Source organism: Leuciscus leuciscus (genome assembly GCF_965113295.1).
Source record: "Leuciscus leuciscus genome assembly, chromosome: 22".
In the NCBI taxonomy this organism is placed as follows: Eukaryota; Metazoa; Chordata; class Actinopteri; order Cypriniformes; family Leuciscidae; genus Leuciscus; species Leuciscus leuciscus.
The window spans coordinates 18,207,821-18,233,353 of NC_138746.1; the positions used below are offsets into that span (position 1 = coordinate 18,207,821).

Here is a 25,533-nt window from a genome sequence, read left to right on the forward strand (position 1 = left end):
TTCCAGCTGTTATAAAATTAGCTTTCTGTAATGCGTCTCTTAAAGGCCTTGGTGACAGATCAGTTTCCAGCCGTTCCCAGGTCCAGTGGGCCATAATTACATTTTATTGATTTTTCTTCTGCTCATACGTATCCCTTTTATTGGATGCATAAAATCCATTTCAGTCTTAGCACCACTTCAGCTCCAAAACCTTGTCGTGAACCAATTTTGTTTATTCTATTGATTTCTTTCTTGATAAATGAAGGGTGTAACGATTAGGTCAGGAGTCCCTGTGGATAAAAAAAGACATCAAGACATCTTCAGATGTGTCAAAGCTACACTCATTGTGCTTTAAGAGGCAATTGTGTGCAAACAGTAGATCAAGCTTGACAGGGCAATAATACGTGCACGTTTTTATAGCTTGATGTTCATTGTACTACATCAACGAAGTGCAACGCAAAAGATCTTTGCATGTTTCTCTGATCCCTCCCTTCAAAGTCTCTTGTGTCCATTCAGCCGCTGCTGAGGGATGGAGAGATCATCTCTGAAGAGGAGGATGAAGGAGATTACTGCAGATTAGAGTTGGCACGTGTCCATCTGCTTTCCTCATTCATATACATATCACAGTTCTTTACAGCAATCCAGCTGAGGCAATGCTAATAAATTCAAAATGTAATTTCGCAGAGACCCTTTCATCCAAACACAATGTATAATAGACCTGGCAGGAACAGTCCCTGGGCTGGAAACTATACCGGAGCAAATGTTTCCCTCAAGGACACAGTGGAGATGGAGCATGGCATGAACTATTTTATCCCTGTTGTTTGCTCTCTCTTCAAAATATCCCCTGAATTCAAATAGTAAACTCGCTCCAAACCTGAAGTTCCTTGAATTTTGTGCATGATCTGTAATTGTGATTTTCAAAACATTACAGTGAGAAAGTTCAACACACTCTCACTGGATTTTTATAACTATTTTACATTTTAGCGAATTAGTAGTTATAATTCCATATTATCTCATTTGTATACATTTTCATACAATCTTTTTATTCCCCACTGATGTTTAAGTTTAGGCGTGGACTTTTTCCCCAAAAATGGTTGGCTATGTTTCCGTACGAACCAACATACGTTTTCTCATTAGATCAGTTTGGAAATGTATAATATATCCTTCAAATTTTCTGAAGGGATGGTGTCTTAAAAAAGAACAGTTTTTTAAAAATTGCAGATGTTTAAATAGTCACGTCTAAATGATTGCTATAGAGGACATCAGAGTCCACACAAGTGTTAAGGCCTGTTTCAGGGAAATGTTCTGAGGTTTTTTTCCAGTGGAAAAGGATGAGACACAAGGGTAAATGCTGGTCTGCACGTCTCGTCGTGGTCACAGGGCTGGAATGGGGAAAAAACATCCTTCCAGAATTTTCAGGGGCTGGAAAATGTTGGTTGACATGCCTCTTTCAATATGGGAAAAGAAAGGGACCTTTTAGTTAATGCATGTCATTAATAAAATTATGAAAGAATAATATTGCAAACTGTGTTCCATTGCAAAAAAAATTAAAGTGTCAACCAAAGTGCTCTATAGTTACTCAAGTCATCAGTCTTTTAGATGCCACAGACCCCCAAATATGATCACCCTCAAAATTTGAAAGGCATCTAGGCTACTTTTTTGTACAAATACCCAATTTATATTGAGTATACATAGGCCTACATATATTCACAAATTGTATATAGGCCTATAGGCTATGTTTCCGTACGCATCACATTGTACGAATACATATAAAGTCACCTCATACTACATAAAGCCTATATATATATAAAAATAAATATATAAATATATAAATATATATATATATATATATATATATATATATATATATATATATATATATATATATATATATATATATATATAGGCTTTATGTCAGTTTTTCTCCAAACTTTTTCATGGAACTCCTAGCATCCCCTTGCAACCCCTCGGGGTCCTTGCACCCGAGTTTGAAAACCTCTTGTTACTAAAATGGTGGCCACTTGCTATTAGCCACCTCTGCCATCAAAAAGATTGAACAAAACGCCAAATAATGTGAAAGTGACTGAATATGATTCGATATTAATGAAATGCAGTGGTAAACTAAACTGCACAACTGATGTTCTCCTATTAGTTAATGCAGAAAATGTTGTAAGAGTCGTTCTTGGTAGGCTATAGGCACTTGATGTACGCTATTTGGAAACCCTCACACTTGACCTCATGAAAGCTGAATATCTAATTATCTTTAATGTATTTAGCACATCCAACAGCAGCGAGCGCGGGGCAGCTTCTACATGAGCGTGTAATGGCAATTGGAGGGTTCTCGTTCGCTCCAAAAATATCCTCACTGGAGCACCACAGCGCGCTCCCGACTACTCCGAGGCATGTGACTGCGCGCCCACGCGAACCGTCAGGCAGATGCGGAGAAAGCGACGGGGGAAAAGGAAAAGCATCACTTCAACTTAATTCAACTTTATCACCCGAACACTGGAACTCCTGCAGGGCTTACTGTATAGCACACTCGGTACTGGACATAATTTGAGCGAACAAGGGATTTAGCGAAGGTTTTGTGTGTGTTGGAGTCCCGTTTGACCATGGATTCAGTCGCACCTGGAAAAAAAAGGTAAGCAAGCACCAATTTCTGTGTTTAGATATGAGCTTGTTTTGGCAAAAATGTTGTTGATTTTAAATTCTGTTTTGTCCTTTGTTTGTGGTTGGTATCAGTAGTCTCTTTCAGCAATTGTCCACGGATAACCTGTTGTAGCCTAACATTTATAATTCATACCCCTACATGAATGAAACTGTGACGAGAGTATTTTTCACACATTTGCAAGATATTTGCTTTCTTACAAACTCAAACCAGTTATAGAAAAAACAGCATTGCTTTAGAAAAGTGGACTGACTCTCAATCACAACTGATTTGGGTTCGCGAGGTTCACAACTCGCGAGGTTCGTTTAGTGAATGAATCATTTAATTCTTTTTTTTTTCAATGAATCGGTTGAACCGGTTCACAAAGCTGGTCCGAACGATTCGTTCACTAATCGGACTGAACAGATGTCGATTCAAGAATTCTGTCAGATTAACCGAAGCGACATTTCCGATTCGAGTAGGCTATAAGCGATGAGTGAGCTAAAAGTAGGGGTGTTCGGTTCCGGTTTTTTTGGAGTCGACTCCGACTCCCGACTCCTAATTTTGGAGTCGGTGGAATCGACTCCTCAACTCCATTTACTTTGAATTACAGTAAAATAGGGTCAGGATTCAGAAGGTGCGTCTCAATATGCTTCCTCGTTTCTCGCTCGTATGTCCTACGACCCTGAAACCGATCGAGCTCCGCTCTCATGTAGGACATCTAAATTCTTTAATTCCACCGGGAGGGGGGCGAGGAACGAGGAGGCTTCCTGAGGAGTCAAGAGCGAGGATACAAATGTTTCCTATACTAAAATGTTTAATCAACTAAACCTTATAAATCCCCCTCCTTTTCACATCGCAGCTTCTTCAAATCATATTTAAGTGTGCAATATGTCAGTATTAATCATTAAACTTGTAAAAGCAGACTTGTTTTAGACAGTGTATTTATCTATTTATTTTGTATATTATTTTATATAATTTTAATGTAGTGAAGCTATGAACTTTAACTTAAGCATGTTTAACTTTATTTTTTAACTTTTTTTGTTTAACATTGAAAAATATTAGTTATATTATTACCAGTGGTGGAGGAAGTACTGAATCTCAGTACTTAAGTAAAAGTACAAATAACCAGAGACATATTTACTTTAGTAAAAGTAGAAGTACCACAATGAAAACCCTTAAGTAAAAAGTAGCCTACCTGATTTTAAATTTACTTTAAGTATTAAAAGTAAAAGTACTTGCATAACAATTTATTCTCTTAATGTCTATATTCTAATAATTAGGGCTGTAACAATGTGCAATATGAATCCGAAATCGCTACACTCAGATCTACGAACCTGTGTCGTGGTGTGAGAAGGCAGAATCGCGACACACACCTTTTTTGAAGTTAACATTATACAATACGTAGACCTACACCACAAAACTAGTTGGGTAAATTATTTAATATTGGGCAATTCCATCGTTGTAAACGGGACATTTGCAGTAAAAACTTGAAATATAAATTCTCAGAAAATGCATTTAATACATATTGAAAAATATCAGTATGCGTTTTATATTTAATGGGAAATAGCCTAGGCTACACACGGGACACAAAAAATCTTTCACTTTTAGGTAGCAAAATATTTTTTTGTACCTAATTCTGTGAATTACACTGCGCAAACCAAAAGTAATACCCACCGGATGAAGAAGGGTTGGCTCTCCACAGAACATAAAATATTGATTTTATTTTATTTTTCGTGTTCCCATTTATGAGGAAAAAACAAAAGACGTGACAGTTCTCTGTTACGGACATGACCGCTCTGAAAGCGACTTTAAAACTTTCACTGAGACCTCAAACAGAAAGCACAAAGCCTTTTTTTTAAAAGTGAATTTCGTTTTGTATTAATTGTATCTTAATTTTAATCAATGTTTCATCCAGGATTTAATAAATAAGTAAATATAGTAGAAAATAGATAATCACGACACGTAGGCGCCGGCGAGTGAACTGAAGCGCGTCTCATAAATGAACCAAAACTCAGCGTATAAGGTAGGCTATCTATACATTATTGTTCTTTGTTTTCCTGGCATTACTTTTTTTTCCCTCTCATTTCTTTATCTTTTTATTTTAATTTCCGTATCTTTACATTCATTATAATCTTTTCGTTATAATGAACTGTTGCTGTGTTGAACTTGAAAAAAACACTCGACACTGGGAGTCGATTCCTGACCTGGAGTCGATTCCGACACTAGGGCTAGTGAGAGTCGAGGAATCGACTCTTTTGGAGTCGACTCCCCATCTCTAGCTAAAAGTAACAACCGAGAATAGAACAGGGATAGGAGGATTATGGTCCAACAAGTAGCAGCCTACTTTAATCACTTTAGTCGAATAGCTTAATGTTCAAAATAAAACGCAAAGTACTTGAATTATGACTTGACTGTATGACTCTTAAACCCTATTCGGGCGTATAATACTGGATTAGTATTATCTGGGGACCTGTGATTTAGAAATTCGTTTGGCGACTTCGCACGGATAAACGAAGCCTGTGGCTGAGTCCCAATTCGCCTACTTATACTACGACCTAAAAGTATGTACTTTTTTTGTGATGAAAAAGTACATACTTTTGAGTGTGTAGCAAAAGAGTATGCACGTTCTGGGACATACTTCGATGACGTCATGCAACGTAAACGAGAACGTGGTTGCCTAGTTACGCGCACCGCGACTGTTAACAAAACATTTTACATTTCATTCATTCTTAATATCCAATATAATTTTATTTACTATTCCCATCTTTTTTTCCACAATACATTTACAATGTGTTTTACCAAATTGAGGAGTGAAGCAGGCCCAGGGCGTCGTCGTAGATCAACCAAACGCAGGTCGTTTGTGAGGCGGCTGGTTCTGACGTTCATGTGCAAATGTGTGTAACGAAAGCTACTTATTTTCTGAGTTAAAATAGTTTATAGTGTAACTATTGTTTAACGTATTTTATACTTAATCTTATACTTATGTATAATACTTAAAAATACCCCGATGAAAATGAACCATGCTTTTACTATAGTAAAAGTGTAGTAACCATGTTTCTTTGGTTGGACTGATAAAGTTAACATTTGTACAGCCACAGTATTGCTACAAATAAGTCAGACAGAAACATCAAAAGAAATACATCAAAAAGACACTTGCATGACACTGTTAGAGCCTTTTTATTTATTGTTTTGTAGCCTGAGGCGCTCAGTATCTTCATCGGACCCTACAAGATAAACACGGTACTTTTTTGGCACAACATAAACCCATTAATATTACGAGACAATAAAATATAACTTTAATTAGGGTTAAACATTTGAATTCTTACACTTAAAAACTGAGGGCGCATCTCCGCTGCTGCATCCGACTGCCATGTCTACATCACCGCAAAGCTCCTCCCTCCCGCACGCAATGGGTTGTGGGCAATATTAGCCGTTAGAGTGTGCATTGATCTGCACTTCGAATTCTAACCGGAAATAGTATAGTAGACCATCCGGGTATCTTTGGAATACTCATTTCAACATACTACGATTTGGGACGTTCTAATTCTAGTTTCGCATACTATTTAGGACGGATAGTATGCGAATTGGGACTCAGCATGTGATTTTACTCGAAATTACTTACTTATCTCCCGGATATGATGTCAGGCTATTGCTTGGAAATGTATTGTCGTTATTATAGGTCTATAGCTGTATGATATACCATAAACAGAAGAATGTTCCTTTTCTGCTACATGTCATCCATCATTATTTTTGTTTTTGCTCTTCTGATGGTTTTCAGCTTTCTCTTTCTGCAAATTATATCGTATCGTGGTGTATAGCGATATGACCCAGCACCCAAAATACTATCAAAACACTCCAGCTCAGCCTCCATTCTTGGCGAAAAATGGATAAAAAAGCGCACAGGAAACAAAAACCTTGAAAAAATTATATAAACGAGCCCACCAAATCACAGAGATGCCGATTCGCACGGGACTAATATTATCACAGGACCTCGGTGTTCAGCGAAATATGTAGGTCATTTGCGGGGGAATTTTTACTTTACAAATTACAGACATGGCCGATTCGCACGGGATTAAGATCACAGACAACCTCCGCAATTAATACAAACTACAGGTAATACTTATCCCGTGCGAATAGGGCTTTAAACACACATACGAGTCAATAGCATACTAATTTACTATAGCCTATTTAAAATTGCACACTCTAAAGATTAATGATCTCGTTAAATTTAAGACCGCTCAATTAATTTATAAAGCAATAAATAAACAGTTGCCTGGAAACATACAACAGTTATTTACAGATAGGGTTGGGGGTTATAACTTGAGAGGGGATTTAAATTTGAGTCAACATAGGACTCGGACAAAACTCAAAAGTATGTGTAGCCTATTTCGATTTGTGGGGTGCTTTTGTGGAATGGTCTGAGCAGTTCGATCAAACAAAGTGTTAATATGTTGCAATTTAAAAAAAGGTACAAAAGTTTTATTTTTGATAAGTACAGAAGTGGAGAGGGTGAATGATAATTCATTATGGTTGTAAATGCTGCTTGATAATGGTTTTTGTTTATGCTTTTTTTTCTTTTCTTTTTTTCTCTTTCTCTTAATATTAAGATAAAGCATTATTTTAATTTAGTAGTTTTTTTTATTATTTAAAATGTTATGTTTGTTTTATATTGTTCAATTGCGAATTGGTTTGGGTAGTTACTGGGGGTAGGTCTTGATAAGCCTAGGGCTTCTACCTATCCCTTTTCAAACAGGTTGATTATTATGCTAAACTTTTTTTGTTGGTATTTTTTTTTCTTGTTTATTTATTTGTATGGATATTTCATATGTATTGCTGTCTTTTTTAATTTTATTATTATTTTATTAATTGTTCGAAATAAAGATTTAATTCATTCATTCAATAGCCCTTAGTTATTTTTAGGTTGTAAATGTTTTTTTCTTCACCGAATCATTGCTTCAGCAAACTGGACTGGGAAACATAAATAAATAGCAGTAGGCCTAGCCTACAATAAAAAATTTTTTACAAGAACATTTTAGGCCATGTTTTGCGGATGTCTGATAACAGTGGATGTTATCAAGTGCACATTCAATACCACAATGCACCGCAATAACGAGTGCACAATCTACAGTCTATGTGCACAATCGATCTACGCTCAACCATAGATATATACATAGATTCCTCATTTCAATGGGCCGCTATATGTAATATTGGAACGGTCAAAGAACATCCGAGAGCAAGTTGAGTGTCTGCAACCTAGACGCAAAATAGATAGGCCAGATGATTTTGCTAAACTAACACAATACAACAAGACGAAGGCGTCAGCTAACACGACATTAAAAAGTTACCATTGTAAAAGTAAAAACATTAAAAATACAATAGTAAAAACATGTAATATTGAGTTAATACATATAAAAACACAAACCAACACATTCTGTGAAAGGTTATCCCATTTCTTCGGGAATTTTATTCTCGGCGGTTTCACAACCAGAGGCTGCGCAATGTTGTGACATCATTGCTTCTTACTGTGAGTGATGACATGCTGACTGCTGTAAGATGGCGGTCTTGCCAACGTTTCTGGAGAGGTCAAATATGGCTTCTACCTATACATATCTATGCGCTCAATGACTAGAGAATACCTATAATGTACTGTGACAGTCACGCCAAATGGTCCAATGTGGCTAGTACTGGCTACGGTATAATATCATACAGGTATAACTTTTTAATTGATTATTAAATTGTTTAATTAAGTCTTAAACATACTAGTTTCCATTATAGAGTTTAATATACATTACTTCTGGAGCTGCTAGTTTGCTAAGCACAAAACTATGCAAAAGTGGGTAGCCCTTTCGGCGCACTCAGTGTCTGAAATCACTCACTCGTTTTCATTCACTTTTTCAAGTGGACTTTATTAGTGGAGTAATGTAGGGAATAGTTAATGAGGGTATAGGGGGCAATTTCAAACACTGCCCTAGACTCGCTGCCCTAGCTTTCATTGGCCAAGGACCGCCCAGATGTGTCATGTGTAGGGGCGTGAAAATGTAACGTTTAGTTGATCCTGATAAGCGCTCATTGCCACAGTTGGAAACACAACTGCTTGCTTCTTCCATAAGGGGGTTTGGCTTCACGACAGCCTTGTTTCCCGACGGACCGTTAAAGAACGTAGGCTAACACATACGTTTCCTGGAAATCCTGTAGAATTCAACCAGATGACAACTTCGAAAATCCTGAAGTATTTCCAATTTTGTGTGTGCGATATGTATCAGACGTTTAGCCAACGGTTCGTGGGCATGACTTCTGTGGCTGAGACTACTAGGTACCAAGCGGTGACATAATCACAGTATTATTTCTTAAAAGAATTGCTGACTAAATCCATTTTTAAAATGAACCGACTTCCCATCACTGACACTGAAAAGATATAGAATTCTACTTTCAAGACTAGAGAACTGAGATCCTTTTCACTCGATTCACATTTTGGTCCTCTCAAAGAGATCTGAGTTTGGGTTTGTCTGTCATTTCTAGGTTTTATTGCACATGCGCAGTGCTGAAGGATATCTGAATTCTGAACACGCTGAACATAACATATAGTGGGTTTGATTGATCATCTCTTCCTTTAAAATCAGTGCTGAAAGATACGGCCTAGTGCCATTTAATTAAAGAGTGCATAGCTAAGTGCTCAAATCTATTCAAGAGCCAGCATTTGAAATTAAGAACATATTTCTTACACCCTATTTTCAATTGGGTGAGTTTTGGTTTTTATTACATTAGAATGTACATGTTAATATAATTGTTTATGATACTTAAATTATATTAAACACTGAATTACAAGTGTTTGTTAAGTAGCACAAGCCAGTATTTCCATTTGAAATGACTGTGTACAATGAAATGCAAACACATGAAAATGAGATCTTTTGGTGTTGCTCTGCTCTCCGAAAGCCCTCTGTCGTAGCGCTTGTGTTTTGCTCTGGATCAGCTGACACCTCTCCTCTTGGCTCTATTGTAAAGGTCCCCTGTGTGCTATCAGCTTGTGGCCTGTCGGTGCTGTCATTCGCAGGGGTGTAAAATGAAGCTGAGAAAGGTTAGGCTGCTTCTGCACTTATCAAACTAGCCATTCGTCCTCTTAGAAACAGAATTCGTAAATAGAAGAGACTTAATTTATCAGATAGCTGATGAAGGATGTTGACCTTTGCTTGAATAATGTTTTGCTCGACGTCTCGTCATGGGTTCTATTATTGCCCCTCTTTTAATATGGATTTCATTAACAAGTCTGTGGTTAATGCAGGGAAATGTTAGTGTTTGTTCACTGGATGTGTGATAATGTCTAATAACATATCCACAGGATGCCAAGAAGCTTTATAAGACTGGATAATGGCATTAACCTAGATTCGATTGAAAAGCTGACATGATCCTATATCATGTCCTGTTAAACACACCAACTTTGTCGCACGCACTGAGTGTTTCTGCTTATGCTGTTTTGAAGTTCAGAATGAGAGTTTCAAGCACGTCGTAAACATTAATTCTGGTCATACCCATTAACCTTGTTTATACTAATGGTCAAGGTTGCAAATATAGTGGAAATGCATTAAGCAGAGATGTTTTCCTGTAAGAATGTGTGTGCACTGTCCTTGCTGAAATATTTAGACCATAGTAAGTGTGCCTTATGTGTGTGGGTTATAAATAATGAATCATGTAGTCCCCTGCAGGAAGCAGTTTGTACTGGTCAAAGGGAGGGAAAACAGAGAGCAGGTTGACTGACGGAAAGCTTATTGGATCATTATTATTAAAACATGCTGAGGGCACAGAGCGTCTCACAGAGGGGGCTGTGATCATGCTAAAGGCTCCGTCTGTCTGGCTCAGCACATCTGAGATGACTTCTAGAATATTGTATCAGCGTAATTGCCTTTTTTTTTTTTTTGGTATATTGGATGCACAATTTTTGTTCAAAACAGTCTGGCTCAAAGCTGTTAATATTCGGTTACACTTTACAATAAGTGTCAGTTCAGTAATCAGTTAATGCAAGGTATCATGACCTAACAATATACTATACTTTTACAGCATTTATAATTTTGGTCAATTTCTACATATACTAATATATTGTTAACATTTCAATTTCATAATGTTCAGCCATTCAAGTTTAAACATTTCAGCAAATGCATTTACTATTAACTAATGTTAATTAACTGAACCTTATTGTATTATAACTTATAACTTTGGTTGTGTAATGGTTGTGTAAGACCTTTTGTCTCGCCGATTATACTACATGGTGCTCTTTGATGTTATTATGTTCTCTCACCAGGGGTTTGTGGTTAGCTCATTTTTCCACCGTGCTACTGTTGGGTTGTGAGACTTTGTATTATCTCAAAACTGCATATGTGGCTTCCTACAGAACAACTGTATTGTAACTTGTAACCTCATACAGATCTATGCAATATATATTCTACAGTAGATTGAGACAAAAATTTTGAGCTATATGCAGAAACTTTCAGGATTTAAGTTAAAGATATTGACAGATCATGAAAAAGGTGTCCACAGTTGCTCTTTCAATGATGAACACTAGGTAGGGTTGCACTGATTTTAAGTATACAGTAAGTTACAATTTTTTCCTGTTAACGATACAATTTGTCAATATTAAAATGTCTTTATTTTGTCTGAATAAAAAATAAAACCCTAAAACTAAAATCAGCTGTTTTTAATGCATAACCACATTATAATGTACAGTATAAAAACATGGATATTCGTTTTGAGATTTATTAAAGATTAAAGGGGACCTAATATGCAAAATTCACTTTTTGAACATAAATGTGTGTCTGCTGTGTGTGTACACAACCACCCTATAACAGTAAAAATCCACCCACTCCTTTTTTAAATCCCCATAAATCATAAGCAGTGTCTCAGAATAAGCTGTTTGAAGTTTCTATGCAATGTGACGTGACATTTCACAGGCCCCGCCCATGACTGACGGACTCCGCCCTATTAGCATAGACCCCGCCCTGAGTGAGCTGTACACAGTCCGCCATGTTTATCTCCTCGCCAGAGCTTTAACTGCAGCATTCAAGTAAGAAATGTTTTTTATTAAAGCTACTAAAGTTATTCAGTCAAGAGCAGTGAGTGATTTTCTGTTTTTCTTTTGTTGTTTGATTCATATTAACAGCATATAAAGCAATGGTACTGTATATTATGCTGCTTTCACTTTAATGCACAGATCTAATATACACATGCAATTTCTTTACCTGCTGTTTACTTTTACAGACATAACCGACTATGTTTATGTGAACTTTGTGTGTTTTTGACATAACCTTGTGTGCATTTGACAGTTTAATAACCCGTAAAAGAGAACTTAGTTTACAGTTTTTCTCGATTGCTTAAACACATTTCTTGAAACTATGCCTTGTATTCTCAAAACAGTAAACACAAATCCCTAACGTCTCACCCAGTTCCCCAAACATCCTATTTTCAGGTCAAAATTAAGCTCTACACAAAATCATTCACGCAGACATCACATACAAGCCCTCACAAACACACACACTACAACATAGTCTTACACACTGGTGCAATAAATTCAAAACAACATTTCCAAAACTGGTAAGTAATGTTGCTTGTGGTTCCTCTTCCTCCAATCCCTACTGCTCTTCCTCCTCCTCCACGTCCTACTTTTCCTCTTCCTTCACGTCTTCCTCCACTCCCATCTACTCTTCCACCTCCTCCTCCTCCTCCTCCTCCACTCCAGTGTCCTCAACCTCTTCCTTCATGTCTTTCTGTATCCATTGTTCCAAAACCCAATGAACTGACTCGGACTCTTTATCTATATTGAATGTTCTGATTGGTGTGTGATCAATTTTAACTCTTAGTGTCTCCACTTGGGTAATTGTGTGCTAACTGAGCTGAAGCTGTGCTGACTTGAGTGAACAATATTGAATGCTAGTGATTTCTAAATGAAAACATGGTGTAGGTAATGAGAAATGAAGGGATTTGTGTGTAGAGTTATGCAGTGAAAGTTCAACAAATCTGACTCATGTGTCAAAACAGGAGAGTAGTGTTTATAGTTTAGGGAAATGGGTGTGCTTTTTGATAAATGGCGTTTTAGTTGAAATTTTAATGAAATATTTAATGTAATGAAATTTTAGTTCAAAAGCCTGGTTATAGTGTCTAAGCAATCAAGAAAAAGCAGTAATACTCACGGGACGTGCCGTTTGACATCCAGCTTTCTGTGCGCGTGCTTCGGATGTATGTGCTCAGAAAACCATATATCAGAAGTTTAGACTGATATGGCTTTAAAACGCATGCAGATAATATGCATTTACAACATGGTATAATAAATTATCTGTGGGGTATTTTGAGCTGAAACTTCACAGACATATTCTGGGGACACCTGAGGCTACATTATTACAAGATTACATCTTGTAAAACGGGGCATAATAGGTCCCCTTTAGGTTTATTAAATTAGTTATTAAATTGGTGTTTTAAAGTGAGTGGTAAATAAGCATTTTTTATGAATTGCCAAAACACATTTCTCAAAACCATCACCCACTTTCTCAAAACCTAAAACGCAAAACCAAATCTTCAAACTACATTCAGAGAATCTCTGACTATTCTGGCAAAATCAAACACTTGCCTCAAATCCATTTTATTTGTGCTCAAAATCAAATAATGCTTTCAGATCATACACACTGTGAGTCAATATTATAAACACTACAGATCATTCATTAGAGACTACATAAACATAAAATAAAATGGAGAACACAGAATCCAAAGCATGCAGTTACAAAAAAAAAAAAGGATATTGTAACAAAGTAAACAAATTTTGCAATTACCTAAAAAAGTATAGTAATCACAACTGAATAAAGGTGAATAAATTGTATACTGTATGCACTGCAAGTATAGTCTTGTACTGAATATTGTATAGTAGGCCTATTGACTGACTGTATTCAGCACTTGCATACTGTGAAAATGACTGTCCACATCACAGACAATGCCATCTCTTGCCAGGCAAAGGTGCCAGATCCAGCCTTGACAACATTCTCCACACCTTGCTTTTTCTCGTCCTTGTCATCTTCCTCCTTGTTCACCACCTCTTACACGTTCTTTTATATTGTTTCCATCCATTATTGGTATATTCCGATATAATCTGATTAAAAAAAAACTTTTTATTATCGACCACTTACTGATGTTGAAAAGGTCCCACACACAAACCTAAACCAGGATCCTGCATAATGTTGCTATGAGGCATGGCTACCCTGTAGTCAAGGTCATTGTGGTTCGAAGATTACTTAGATGCTAATTATAGAAATGTAGTATTAGGCCTTACATTTTTTGTGCTAAACATGTCCATCTCAAGTACATACACATACACATAATAAGAACTTACAAATCCCCATTTGCTTCACTGTATATTTTTAAATTACATATTGAATGGGAAATGGCCAGTGGGGCGACTGAAAGCTTGTGTGTGTGTGTTGGTACATCACTAATGTCCTTTTTCTTTCTTCACTGTTCTGTTGTGTCTGAAACAGCATGTGCAGATAATGCTCAAACAGGAGTGATTCAGAGAAACAGACAGGAAGAGGGGAGATGACTTGGTGGTATCTATAGCATTCGCTTTTAAGGCGATTGGCTGGCACTCTAACTGCACTGTATCAGTGTAGAGACCTCAAAGTGAGCGCAGAGTTCAAGAGTGTATGTTTGTATGTGCATGTTACATCCTTTAATGTAATCATATCTTGTCTCATGAGGGGCCCAAGAGTAAGGCAGAAAATAACACACACACACACACACACACACACACACACACACACACAAGTTTTCATTATTTATGGGGACATTCCATAGACATAATGATTTGATTATACATTATTAGACATAATGAATGATGTACTGTATAAACTGTATATTCTTTCCTCTACATCCCCTGCATTTCTTACACTTTCAAAACACTTAGCCTAGAATGATTTATAAGCTGTTTTCCTCATGGGGACCAAAACATGTCCCAACAAGGATTTCGGATATTGCCATCTTTGTTGGGAAATTTTATCTATCTTCACATTTTTTTGTTATATTGCAGAATATCTGCTAAGGAAAATTTTAGTTACATAAAATGTAAAATTCTTGATTGATAAAAAAGTTTTAATTTATTCCATGTTTACACCATTAATAGCACTTGTGTCCATTCTGAATGAATTGGTTGAAGGAATGAGTCAGTGACTCAACTCAGTCACTTGTCGCCACCTACATGCGTAACGATTTACCTGCATAAAATCCCCACCACTCATTAGATCTAGATAATTGTAAACATTTTAGTGACAGACAAATATTACTTGCCAAGTTGAAAAATTACCGCATGAACAGTTTTAGAACCGTTCACCTCTCAGTCACAGCCAACTGTAAATTATGTATATAAGCACAAAGCAATATATGGCAAATATATTAGCACATGGCGAAATTGAGCCCACTGACACATTTTATCCCACTCTCCCCCTACAGTGTATCCTAGTTAATCCAACCCAGGACCCAGATAAAGAGATTATTATCCTACCTGCAAGCATGTGAAGTTGGCACCAAACTGAATGTGACGTTCCCTCTTGACAAATGCATCAAAACATATTAACTTTACCAACTTAAACATACATAAATGTGTAATGTTGACTGCTTTGACAATTAATACTAAGGTTTCTCATGAATTAAATCTTGAGAGAGAGACAGAGCAAGAGGAAATATAAATCAATGAAAATTAATTAAACACTGTTGACATCTCTGAGTAGTCTTGTCCACGGATGTTTTATGAGCTCTGGGTTTTCCATATTTGCCCCGAAGACAGCTCATGGCAAACATAATGATGTCAGTAACTGTACAGTAGGATCTTTGTGTGTGTGTGTGTGTGTGTGTGTGTGTGTGTGTGTGAGTGAGTGTGAGGGAAATAGGTTTTACCTGCCATGTCTCCATCGAGTCTGTTAATAAAGCACTACACAGCTACGTATATTTATTTTTTATTTATTAGTGTGACATCATATCCTGTAGTCGACATTTGTTGCAGCACCCTTAGTAATTTTGCATGCCCGAATGCACCTTTGCTTAATGTTTGCAGCTGGTGTATATGCAATGAAACCTATGCGTGTATTTTAAAGCTATATGATGTATGTTTTGACAGTTTGAAAGCACACAGGGGAAGGCATTGACAGCACATACCCCTCTGATATGATTTATATGCATGTTTGTGTTTGTGATAGGGTGAGCTCAGAGCGAAGGAAGGAGAAATCCCGAGATGCAGCACGTTGTCGGAGAGGAAAAGAATCAGAGGTGTTTTATGAACTGGCCAGAGAACTACCCTTCCCCCACAGCATCACCTCTAACCTGGATAAAGCATCAGTCATGAGACTCGCACTCAGTTACCTGCGCCTGCGTAAGCTACTGAACACAGGTGAGAGAGGACAAATGTTCGGTGAGATCATGCAGTGAATTTGTCTGCATGCCTTCATCTCTGTCTCTCTTTAGATATACTGGATGTGGAGACTGAACTGGACTCTCAGTGGAACAGTTCATATCTGAAAGCTCTGGATGGGTTTCTCATGGTTCTTTCAGCTGATGGTGACATCGTCTACCTGTCAGAGAATGTCAGCAAGTGTCTAGGCCTACCTCAGGTGATTTTAGGGGATTTTAACATCTTGGCTTGATTACACATGCACGTGTGACTCACATTAGAAGTCTTTTTTTTTTCTAGTTTCAAAAAAAGAATTGACAATTAGATTTTGTTATGAATCGTTACAATCGTTAACAGTTGTTATGAGTGACATTACAAAATCTGAAATGCTTATTTGATTCAGTTTTGATACTTATCAATGCTTAAAGGTGAAGTGTGTGCACTGTGCACTATTAGTGGCACAAAACAGAATTGCAAAATTTATATTTTTCATGTAAACAAACTAATTGCGGTTACATTTGATGCTGCTAGTGGTGCAAAAATGACACACTTCTATTTTCAAAATAAGATAAAAAATTTAAACGATTTTTAATGCTTTTGAAAGAAGTCTCTTATGCTTACCAATGCTTCATTAATTAATAATGGATTTTTTTTTTTCAGGATTCTTTGATGAATAGAGAGTTCAAAGAAAACCATTTATTTAGAAATCTTTTAAACATAATTAATTTCTCTACTGTCACTTTTAAACAATTTAATGTGTACATGCTCAATAAAGTTTTAATATTACTTGAATTACTTTTGGTGAGAAAATTAATGCTATTAATAGATTGGTTATTATTCTAGTATTTGTTATCAACTATAAAATGTAATAATCCACCTTTCATTGTAAAATCATACTGTCTCATGTTAAAATGAATCTCTAATGGGGCTATGAATGTGTAGCCAGGCCTTAGAAATGTGAATAATGAATTGTGTGTACCAAACTATTTCTTACCCCTGTAGATTGACCTTACTGGACACACTGTGTTTGAGTTTACTCATCCATGTGATCACGAGGAGCTCAGAGAAATGCTGGCACACAGAAATGGTAATACTCTGTCTCTCTCTCTCTCTCTCTCTCTCTCTCTCTCTCTCTCTCTCTCTCTCTCTCTCTCTCTCTCTCTCTCTCTCTCTCAATCACAATGGTGATCACTTTCATGTATCTCTCTCCCTTTCCCCCCTTCAGGTCTGTGTAAGAAAGCAAAGGAGTTTCACACAAATAGAAGTTTTCTATTGAGGATGAAATGTACACTGACCAGCAGAGGGCGTACTGTCAATGTCAAATCTGCCTCCTGGAAGGTACCACCCCCTACTTGTGCTTCACTTTTGACCCTGTGACAGCAGGTTTATTCTGAAAGCATCTATACAATGAATCTGGATACATATTTATCCCTATCAGCCTCTCTCTCTGACAGGTGCTGCGGTGTTCGGGCCATATCCACACAGCAGATGGTGTCGTGAAGGAAAAAAATGCGTGTTCAACGTACCTGGTGCTCATCTGTGAGTCTATTCCCCACCCGGCAAACATTGAGGCTCCTCTGGATTCTAGAACGTTCCTCAGCCGCCACACTTTAGATATGCGCTTCACCTACTGCGATGAGAGGTAAAGTCTCAGCTCCTCTGAGTGTTGTACAATAACACCTGCCCTGCTCAGCACAAAACTAAATGCTTTTGTGCTGACAGAAGCAACATCTGACTCTAACATCTGAGCATCATTTATTATAGGGTAGACTTTTGGGCACTTAAGTCATACTTAAAAGTTCATTGCATAGATTTGGGGTTTTCTAACTTTTTTTATTTCAAATAAATTCTTTTGAACTTTTTATTTATTAGCGAATCAGGGAAAATATGGTTTCCACAAAATATTAAGGGGTGCTTGATTATGATTCACTTTTCTAACTTTAGTTAGTGTGTAATGTTGCTGTTTGAGCATAAACAACATCTGCAAAGTAACGCTCAAAGTTCAAAGCAAAGGAAGATATTTGCTTTTAAAGAAATAGTTTTTTAAGGACTGCAACAAACGGCTGGTAGGGATTACACGACATTCCTCCCGGATAAGTGACATCACAAACCCTAAAATGTACATAAACTCCGCCCCCCGGGAACTAGCAATCCATTTTGAGAAGACGAAGAGTTGTTGTAGTCGAGCACATTTGTGAGTCTGCTCAAGCTGTCGCATCCGTCTTTTCACATGCAATACAGTACGAAACACAAATGCAATAGCATGTCACTCTGAAGGCATTTTACAACAGTTCCCACACGAGTGATTTTATAGATTATCATGACAGAATATGCTAATTGAAGATAGTTAACTCCACATCAGCAACATAAATTCATCAACTAACCATTCAGAAACCATTCACACACACACACACACACACACACACACACACACACACACACACACACACACACACACACACACACACACACACACACACACACACACACACACACACTCAAGCTCTTGAAGCTCCGCCCTCTGTGCCGGGAGCAGCAGCTCATTTGTATTTAAAGGGACACACATGAAACAACGCGTTTTTACTGACCCTCAAAAAGAGACAATTTTAACATGCTGTAAAAAATCTGTGGGTTATTTTGAGCTAAAACTTCAAATACACACTCTGGGGACAACAGAGACTTATTTTACATATTGTAAAAAGGGGCATTATACCACCCCTTTAAACAGCACAACTTTTTTAACATTGATAACAATAAGAAATGTTTCTTGAGAACCAAATAAGCATATTAGAATGATTTCTGAAGGATCGTAAAACTGACATAATTAGTGAGCACGAAAGACTTAAACAATTAAAACAATTACACAATTTTACTGACCCCGAATATCTTTTTTCTATGCATTATTATAATAATGTCAGATGTTTAAACTTTTAAAAAAAATGTTAGGAACTGACTGTATAACATAATAATTGTAAATCATGTCATTATTTTTAACTAGAAAGAATAAAAAATATAGCTGCAAGCAGCAATGACGGGCTTAAGCCCGGCACCACCGTGGCTTTAGGTGGCTAAAGGGCAATATACAATTAAACCGGGTATATGAAAGGACTCATAAATCCTTTAGGAGGGGGTATTAAAAAGTTTAGCGTATGCACTTTTCACAAAACCCTGAATAGCCGAATTTTTGTTTGGTTGCTGTCAGACTGTCAGTGTGAAAGCTGTTCGGCTCAATGAGAGCTTTATGTGTAATGAGTTTTGTACATATAGTTGTGCAAGTATGTTCAATATATGGAGCAAGTTTTCAAAATGCATTCAAAGGCATTCAAATTACTTCACACACTAGGGCACAAGCCCCTTTAGGCCATTGCACTAATATCAACAAAACTAAAGTTATTATCAGAATCTTGTGAAGTATGTGTCTGGGTATTTTTGCCCACAATTTCAGGACTACTGGGTATTGAGACATACTGAGAAATAAGTAGGGAAGTATGCATTTTCTGATGCAGAGAGAGTCTGTTGACTGAAGGTCCAGATTTATGGCCTGGATTTCTTCGCCATCTAGTGGTGACTTGTGAAAGCTGAAATGTCACTGAGTGGCATGAAACCTGTGTGTGTTTGTGTGTGTTTGCAGGATCACAGAGTTGTTGGGTTTTGATCCAGTGGATCTGTTGCAGCATTCTGTGTATGAATACTATCATGCTCTGGATTCTGGCCACATGACCAAAACACACCACAAGCGTATGGTCACTTAAATGCTGTTCACTTATGCAGATCTAAATTAAGACATGTCATAATGCTTTATATGTCTTTCTCTCTCTTTGCAGTGTTTGTAAAGGGACAAGTGTGTACCGGACAGTACCGGCTGCTGGCTAAAGAAGGAGGATTTGTTTGGGCAGAGACTCAGGCCACTGTGATCTATAACAGTAAAAACTCCCAGCCACAGTGTGTGGTCTGCGTCAACTACATCCTCAGGTGGGACTTCACACACTAGTCTTAGTTTGCATTTAAATGTGTCTGTTTAAATGTGTATCTGGCTGCCTGAATACGTGCATTTAGTACGTGCAATATGTGCTTGTGTTTGTATGAGTGACATTATTTTTTATCTGTTCATCCTTTGCAGTGGCATTGAACAGCCCAAACAAATCCTGTCCCTTCAGCAAACCAACAGCACAAAAATAAAGCGAGAACAGGAAGAACACCAGGGGGAGTTCCTTGGGGCTGATGTGACCATGGCTGAGTTGAAAGAGGAGGGAAAACAGAGGGATGAAAATGAAGAGGAGTCTGTGGAAAAGGAGTTAAATGACAGCCTGAAGGGGGAGCCAGCGGCACTGACTGTAGACTCTGTCCTCACACTGGATATCACTAGCACAGGTCTGAACTCTACATTAGCCATGTTTCCATCCAAAGCTTTAAATTTGAGGGATTTATTCGGTAAATGTGTTTCCATTGCAGTTAATGCGCATATCTTCTTATCTTATTTAAAACATTATCATACTTTTTTTATTTTTTTTATTTTATGCGCCTCTTGGCCTTTCCATCCAGCGTTTTTGATGCGATATCCCAAAATGTACAAAAAAATAAGTGGATGGAAACCGCTACTGACTCATCTATTCTAAATCAAATGCTTTAGTTGTTTCTGACATGAGACCGTCCATTCTAGACGTCATTCATGGTCATTCACACAATTTACTCTGCAGTTTATTGCAGTTAAACCTTTCATTTGGTTGATGTTGTGATCTCTGAAAATACTGTAGATCTGATAGCATCAAATTGGCTATGTTTGAATGGAATACTAGCATATTGTGCAGTAGATATTGTATAATGCCTAGTGCCTACTACTTTTAAATTATCTGCTACTTTTTTACTTTAAGTATATGTCCTGTAGTATGCAATCATTTAATTCAAACAATCATAATATGCTGCATTACTGTTACCTCACAAAACTTCATCATTAATAAAGCTGGCTGCATCAATGATGTTGGACATCTAGAGAGAAAAAATTGGTTTTGACGAAACAATTTCATACTATACTATACTATACATGTCATCCTTATACTGTATATGACATCGTTTGACTCTTGCCATAGAATCCTATTACTCACAGTCCATAAAAAATAACTAAACATTCATATTTATACATGAATTCTATTTATATTTTGATCATTTATTTATAGAAAGTATGTTGTTGTTTTTTAAAGTCCTTATGTTAATTTCTTGCAGACTCGGCGATCTCTGTGCTGACAGAAATTCCTCTCTACAACGATGTGATGTTGCCCTGTTCAAGTGTACTGCTACCCCTCTCACCCCTCTCTCCTCCCTGTTCCTCCCTAAATGAGGATGATGCCTCCACAGCCCATCTACAACCTGATGACTTCCCATTCCCACAATCTTCGGCTTCTTCCAGATCCCAGGTGGAGTCTAGTCACCGTTTTACTCTCATACCTTTCACACTTTTAGTCCTTTATATGTCTTTTTCTAGTTTACTCTTCAAGAAAAATATATATTTGTGACATGTGAAATGAATTGGTTGTTTGTTTATGTTCAGGTTGATCTCCCCGTGGATTTAGAATTAAGTGACCAGCTAAAACCGGATCACGTGGAGAAACTATTTTCCATGGATATGGAGTCCAAGACACCCTTTAATAGACAGGTACAGTAGATCTGTTGATGATGTACTGCATCCACACAGAGGTCAATAGAAGTCTAAGACGACGGCCATATCAAGCAACACAACATAAAAAATGTAGTGCAAGCCAGGATTAGGCCTTAGTTCAGTTAGGGCATTTAAGGATCTTTTATAAACGTGCCTTAAAAAACAACAATACTGGTGTACATCTTGAGACAAAACAATGTCACTGACATATTTTAATATATTCCAGTACAAGTTGCTTTCAGTTAAAATGGCCAAAACATGCATTTTAGTCCAGGACTAGGCTTAGGCTTCTGTGAAACCAGGGGTATGTGTCTTAATGTGCTGATGGTTATGATTATTATAGGGAGTTGGTTTGGATCTGGAGATGTTAGCTCCATACATTCCCATGGATGATGATTTCCAGCTGCGGACTGTTTCTCCAGCCGAGTCGATGTGTTCCAGCCCAGGTTCAGCCCTTGAGCTGACCCCCTCCAGCAGCACGCACACTGCCCCTGCTCTCCCAGCAGCCCCTACAGACTTGATGTCCTGTGACACCGTTCAGCAGAACACTAGAACCACAGAGCAGGACAACTGCAGGTGAGACCGCATCCTCAGAGAGACATGCTTTGTTGATCAGATCTGTGCTGCAAATTAACTCAATACAGTTATTTAAGAACAATCTATTTTTTGTTGCCGTTCTTTCTCTCTTCCTGTTTCCTTTTGTAACTCTCTAGAGAAATTATTCAAGACAATGATATTTCTTCTAAATGTCAGACCAACCCGAAGCTGCTCAAGAGGAAACTTGAGACCATACCTCTGTCTGAAGCAATAAGACTGGTATGTTGAGAGCCTTAATGTGTGTAATTGCATATCTCTCTGCAATACTTGGTTCTGAGTGGTCAATCACTTCATGGAATTGTCAAACAATTATTATTATAATATTATAAAAAATATTATTTTATATTGTGCAGTCAGCTGGGGATTATAGCAAAATTATAGCAATAAACCCCTTTAGGGTGTTTACATCAGAATTTCAGACAAATAATAACAGTTATCTATAATTTATAAAAATATATATATCTATAATTTATGGTAATCTTTATTCAAATAGATATATTAATAAGAAGAGTTTACGAGTGACTGTTGATGTGTGTTTCTCCCAGGGGTCTGTGTTGCAGTTGGTGACTGATTTTCCAGAGAAAAAGGCCAGAAAATCAGATGCTTCATCATCAGAAGGGATTCGTCATGCCACGATACTGTTGCTGCCATCTGGTATGTCACCATAGAGACAGCATGTCAGTGTGTGAAATCCTTGCGAATATTGAGACCACTCTTTTTCTATCTGTTTTTTTTTTTTTTTTTTTAGATGTTGCAAGTAGATTGTTGAGCAGATCGTCAGAGGGTGGAGCCGTAACTATGCCCCTCCCCCAGCTTACCCGTTACGACTGTGAGGTAAATGTGCCTGTGACTGGACGGCAGCACCTGTTACAGGGGGAGGAGCTACTGTGTGCCTTAGACCTAGTTATTTAAAAAGCCATACTTGTGTTTTTGGATGAATAGGGAGATATCAGTGGCATTATACTTCCATTACAAAGAAACAGTGGTGAGCAATCAAAACAGATGGGATGCTTCTGCTTCTAATGAGTAGATGGTACATGCTGGACAAAAAAAAAGGGAAAGGCTAATTAATGTTAATGACAAGGGAAATGTAAAACTGAATTAATAGAGCAATTATGAGTTGTGCTCTTACAGGCTAGACATACGCACAGAGAATATATATTCTATTCTATATAAGATTGTATTGTGTTAAAATACAAAGATTTTTCTCGCACAAATGACAGAAATTTACCTGTAGCTTTCAGAAAATGTTATTTTATTAGTACTGCTGTTTTTATAATTATGTCTACGGTATGTCTAAATGTCTTCTTTGTTCAGGTCTCTACATGTCCCATATATTTGTGTGTAAATGGTATGAAATGTCTAAATGTCTGTTATTTTAATTTGTGAAACATATTATACAACAATTGAGAGTAGTCAGCATAATGGTAGAGCGAACCACATTACTACCTACATTACACATTACTAACTTAATGTTGAAACTATTACTCACTATTCCTATTATTGCTAGAGATTTCTATTTAGTTTAATCTCTGGATATATCTAGGGCATTAACAAGTTAAAACGTTCTCTTGTGTTCCCTATACTATGAGTTTCCCGTGTTACATTAACAGTGGCATATACTGTAGGAAGCATAAGATCTGGTACTACAACCCCTAGTGTGAGAGCTTTGCCGCTGTGCTAAGCGGTGTTTCTCGTGTTCTTTCCTGTCGTGTCATTGTCTTGAGGAAACTGTTATGTCTGTGACAAATAAAAAAAAAAGGTTTTCAACAACATTTAGCCTACAGACATCAATGTGTGGTTTTAATTTAAAGATACTTCTGTTCAGAAGTTTGGGGTCTGGACGTTTTTGAAAGAAGTCTCTTTTGAGGAAAAACACTGTAAAAAAGAGTACTATATTGAAATATATTATTACAGTTCAAACTAAATGTTTTCTGTTTTAATATCTTATGTATGTCATTTATTCCTGTGATGACGAAGCTGAATTTGTAGCAGTCATTCAGTCTTCAGTGTCACATGATCCTTCATAAATCATTCTAATATGCTGTTTGCTGCTCAAGAACTATATCTGTTTGTAATCAACACTGAAAACGACTTTTATTTGAGGTATTTTTCCATTCTCTGCACCACTAAACCTAACCCTACTGTATATAAACAGTACATTTGCAAACGAGTCAAGAGTGTGTACAAATGTATGTGTTCGTCAAACACAACACAGAACAAGAACTGTTTTCAATTACTAATGGCCTTGCCAAAGGACTGACTTCATCGCTCAGGACGCTGCATGAGCTCTTTATGTGCCGTGCGAGACACACAAAACCTCAGAAGGTCCTCTCCACATTTCTGTGGGAAAACACTTACTCATGGCGAATGCCTTTATTCTTGGTAACTTTATACACACCATTTTGTATCTGTGTGTCGTCCAGGTTGAGTGAATGGCCCTCATTGAATTAGTGGGAAAATCCCATGATTCTTGCTTTTGTTGCTATGGAGAGGGCTGTTCTCAGTCTCTATGGACTGTTGCACTTCAATCAAACACAGACCAGTTTTATGAAGGCAAGAAAAGGACTGTTTTTCTATTTAACTTTTTGTTCTCATAAACATGTCCAGTGAGGCTGATTGTTCACAATAATGACCAGCTTTACTCAGCAGGATTGTCTGTGTATGACGGGTGGATGGAATGCTGCGTCTGAATTTGCCTACTTGTAGTATAGTAATGTGAGTTGAGTAGTATGTCAGAATTAATAGTATTCATAAAACAGTAAGTGAAAAGTACAGTACCTGATGAACAAATACTTCCGGCCAGATTCAGAAGTGTGTATTCGATGGACACTTTACTATCCCATGAGGCCACAGGAGGGGACTTGTGACTGGAAGTGAAGTGACGCTGTAGATTACATGCAATGAGAACGTTGATGTTTCAAACCAAATGTTCAACCTCTGTCCCAGGGGTGTCCAATCCTGCTCCTGGAGGGCCACTGTCCTGCAGAGCTACTCCAATTAAACACACCTGAACCAGCTCATCATGCTCTTACTTTATGTGCCGTGCGAGACACAGTTCTGAAGGGCAATATGAAACACACACTAGAAACTTACAGGCAGGGGTGTTAAGGCTAGTTGGAGCTAAACTCTGCAGGACAGTGGCCCTCCAGGGGCCCTGGACACCCCTGGCCTGTACAGTATGCACTTTCGGACGCAGAGGAAGTGTGGAATGTTGGACCCTTCATGCACTGAACTGTCACAGCT

General features: G+C 37.5%; 1 protein-coding gene across 4 annotated transcripts; it reads left to right on the plus strand.

The window, feature by feature from the left end:
• The first annotated feature begins 1,977 nt into the window (after positions 1–1,977).
• hif1aa (hypoxia inducible factor 1 subunit alpha a) lies at positions 1,978–24,060 on the plus strand. 4 transcript variants are annotated; one of them, XR_014201828.1, is made up of 16 exons: positions 1,978–2,620; positions 11,569–11,681; positions 15,847–16,037; positions 16,112–16,257; positions 17,040–17,124; positions 17,263–17,375; positions 17,492–17,679; positions 19,669–19,775; positions 19,862–20,009; positions 20,158–20,408; positions 21,258–21,448; positions 21,583–21,687; positions 22,034–22,266; positions 22,444–22,506; positions 22,833–22,941; positions 23,036–23,067. XR_014201828.1 is itself a non-coding variant. In XM_082154945.1 (16 exons), exons 2-16 carry the CDS (start codon positions 11,578–11,580, stop codon positions 23,197–23,199), a joined length of 2,151 nt encoding a protein of 716 aa, XP_082011071.1. In that variant the 5' UTR covers positions 1,980–2,620; positions 11,569–11,577; the 3' UTR covers positions 23,200–24,060. The 4 variants fall into 4 exon arrangements, 3 of the variants coding, with proteins under 3 accessions (XP_082011071.1, XP_082011069.1, XP_082011070.1); XM_082154945.1 differs by having other exon boundaries at positions 1,980–2,620; positions 17,476–17,576; positions 22,404–22,506; positions 23,036–24,060; XM_082154943.1 differs by having other exon boundaries at positions 1,983–2,620; positions 22,404–22,506; positions 23,036–24,060.
• The last annotated feature ends 1,473 nt before the right edge of the window (positions 24,061–25,533 follow it).

What these genes read in the sequence shown, in the direction of transcription:
- hif1aa (XM_082154943.1), top strand. Translation starts at nt 11,578, where the DNA reads ATGACTGACGGACTCCGCCCTATTAGCATAGACCCCGCCCTGAGTGAG. An exon ending in ACTGGATATCACTAGCACAG is followed by an intron (nt 20,409 to 21,257) that starts GTCTGAACTCTA and finishes AATTTCTTGCAG; the next exon opens with ACTCGGCGATCTCTGTGCTG. An exon ending in TGTCTGAAGCAATAAGACTG is followed by an intron (nt 22,507 to 22,832) that starts GTATGTTGAGAG and finishes TGTTTCTCCCAG; the next exon opens with GGGTCTGTGTTGCAGTTGGT.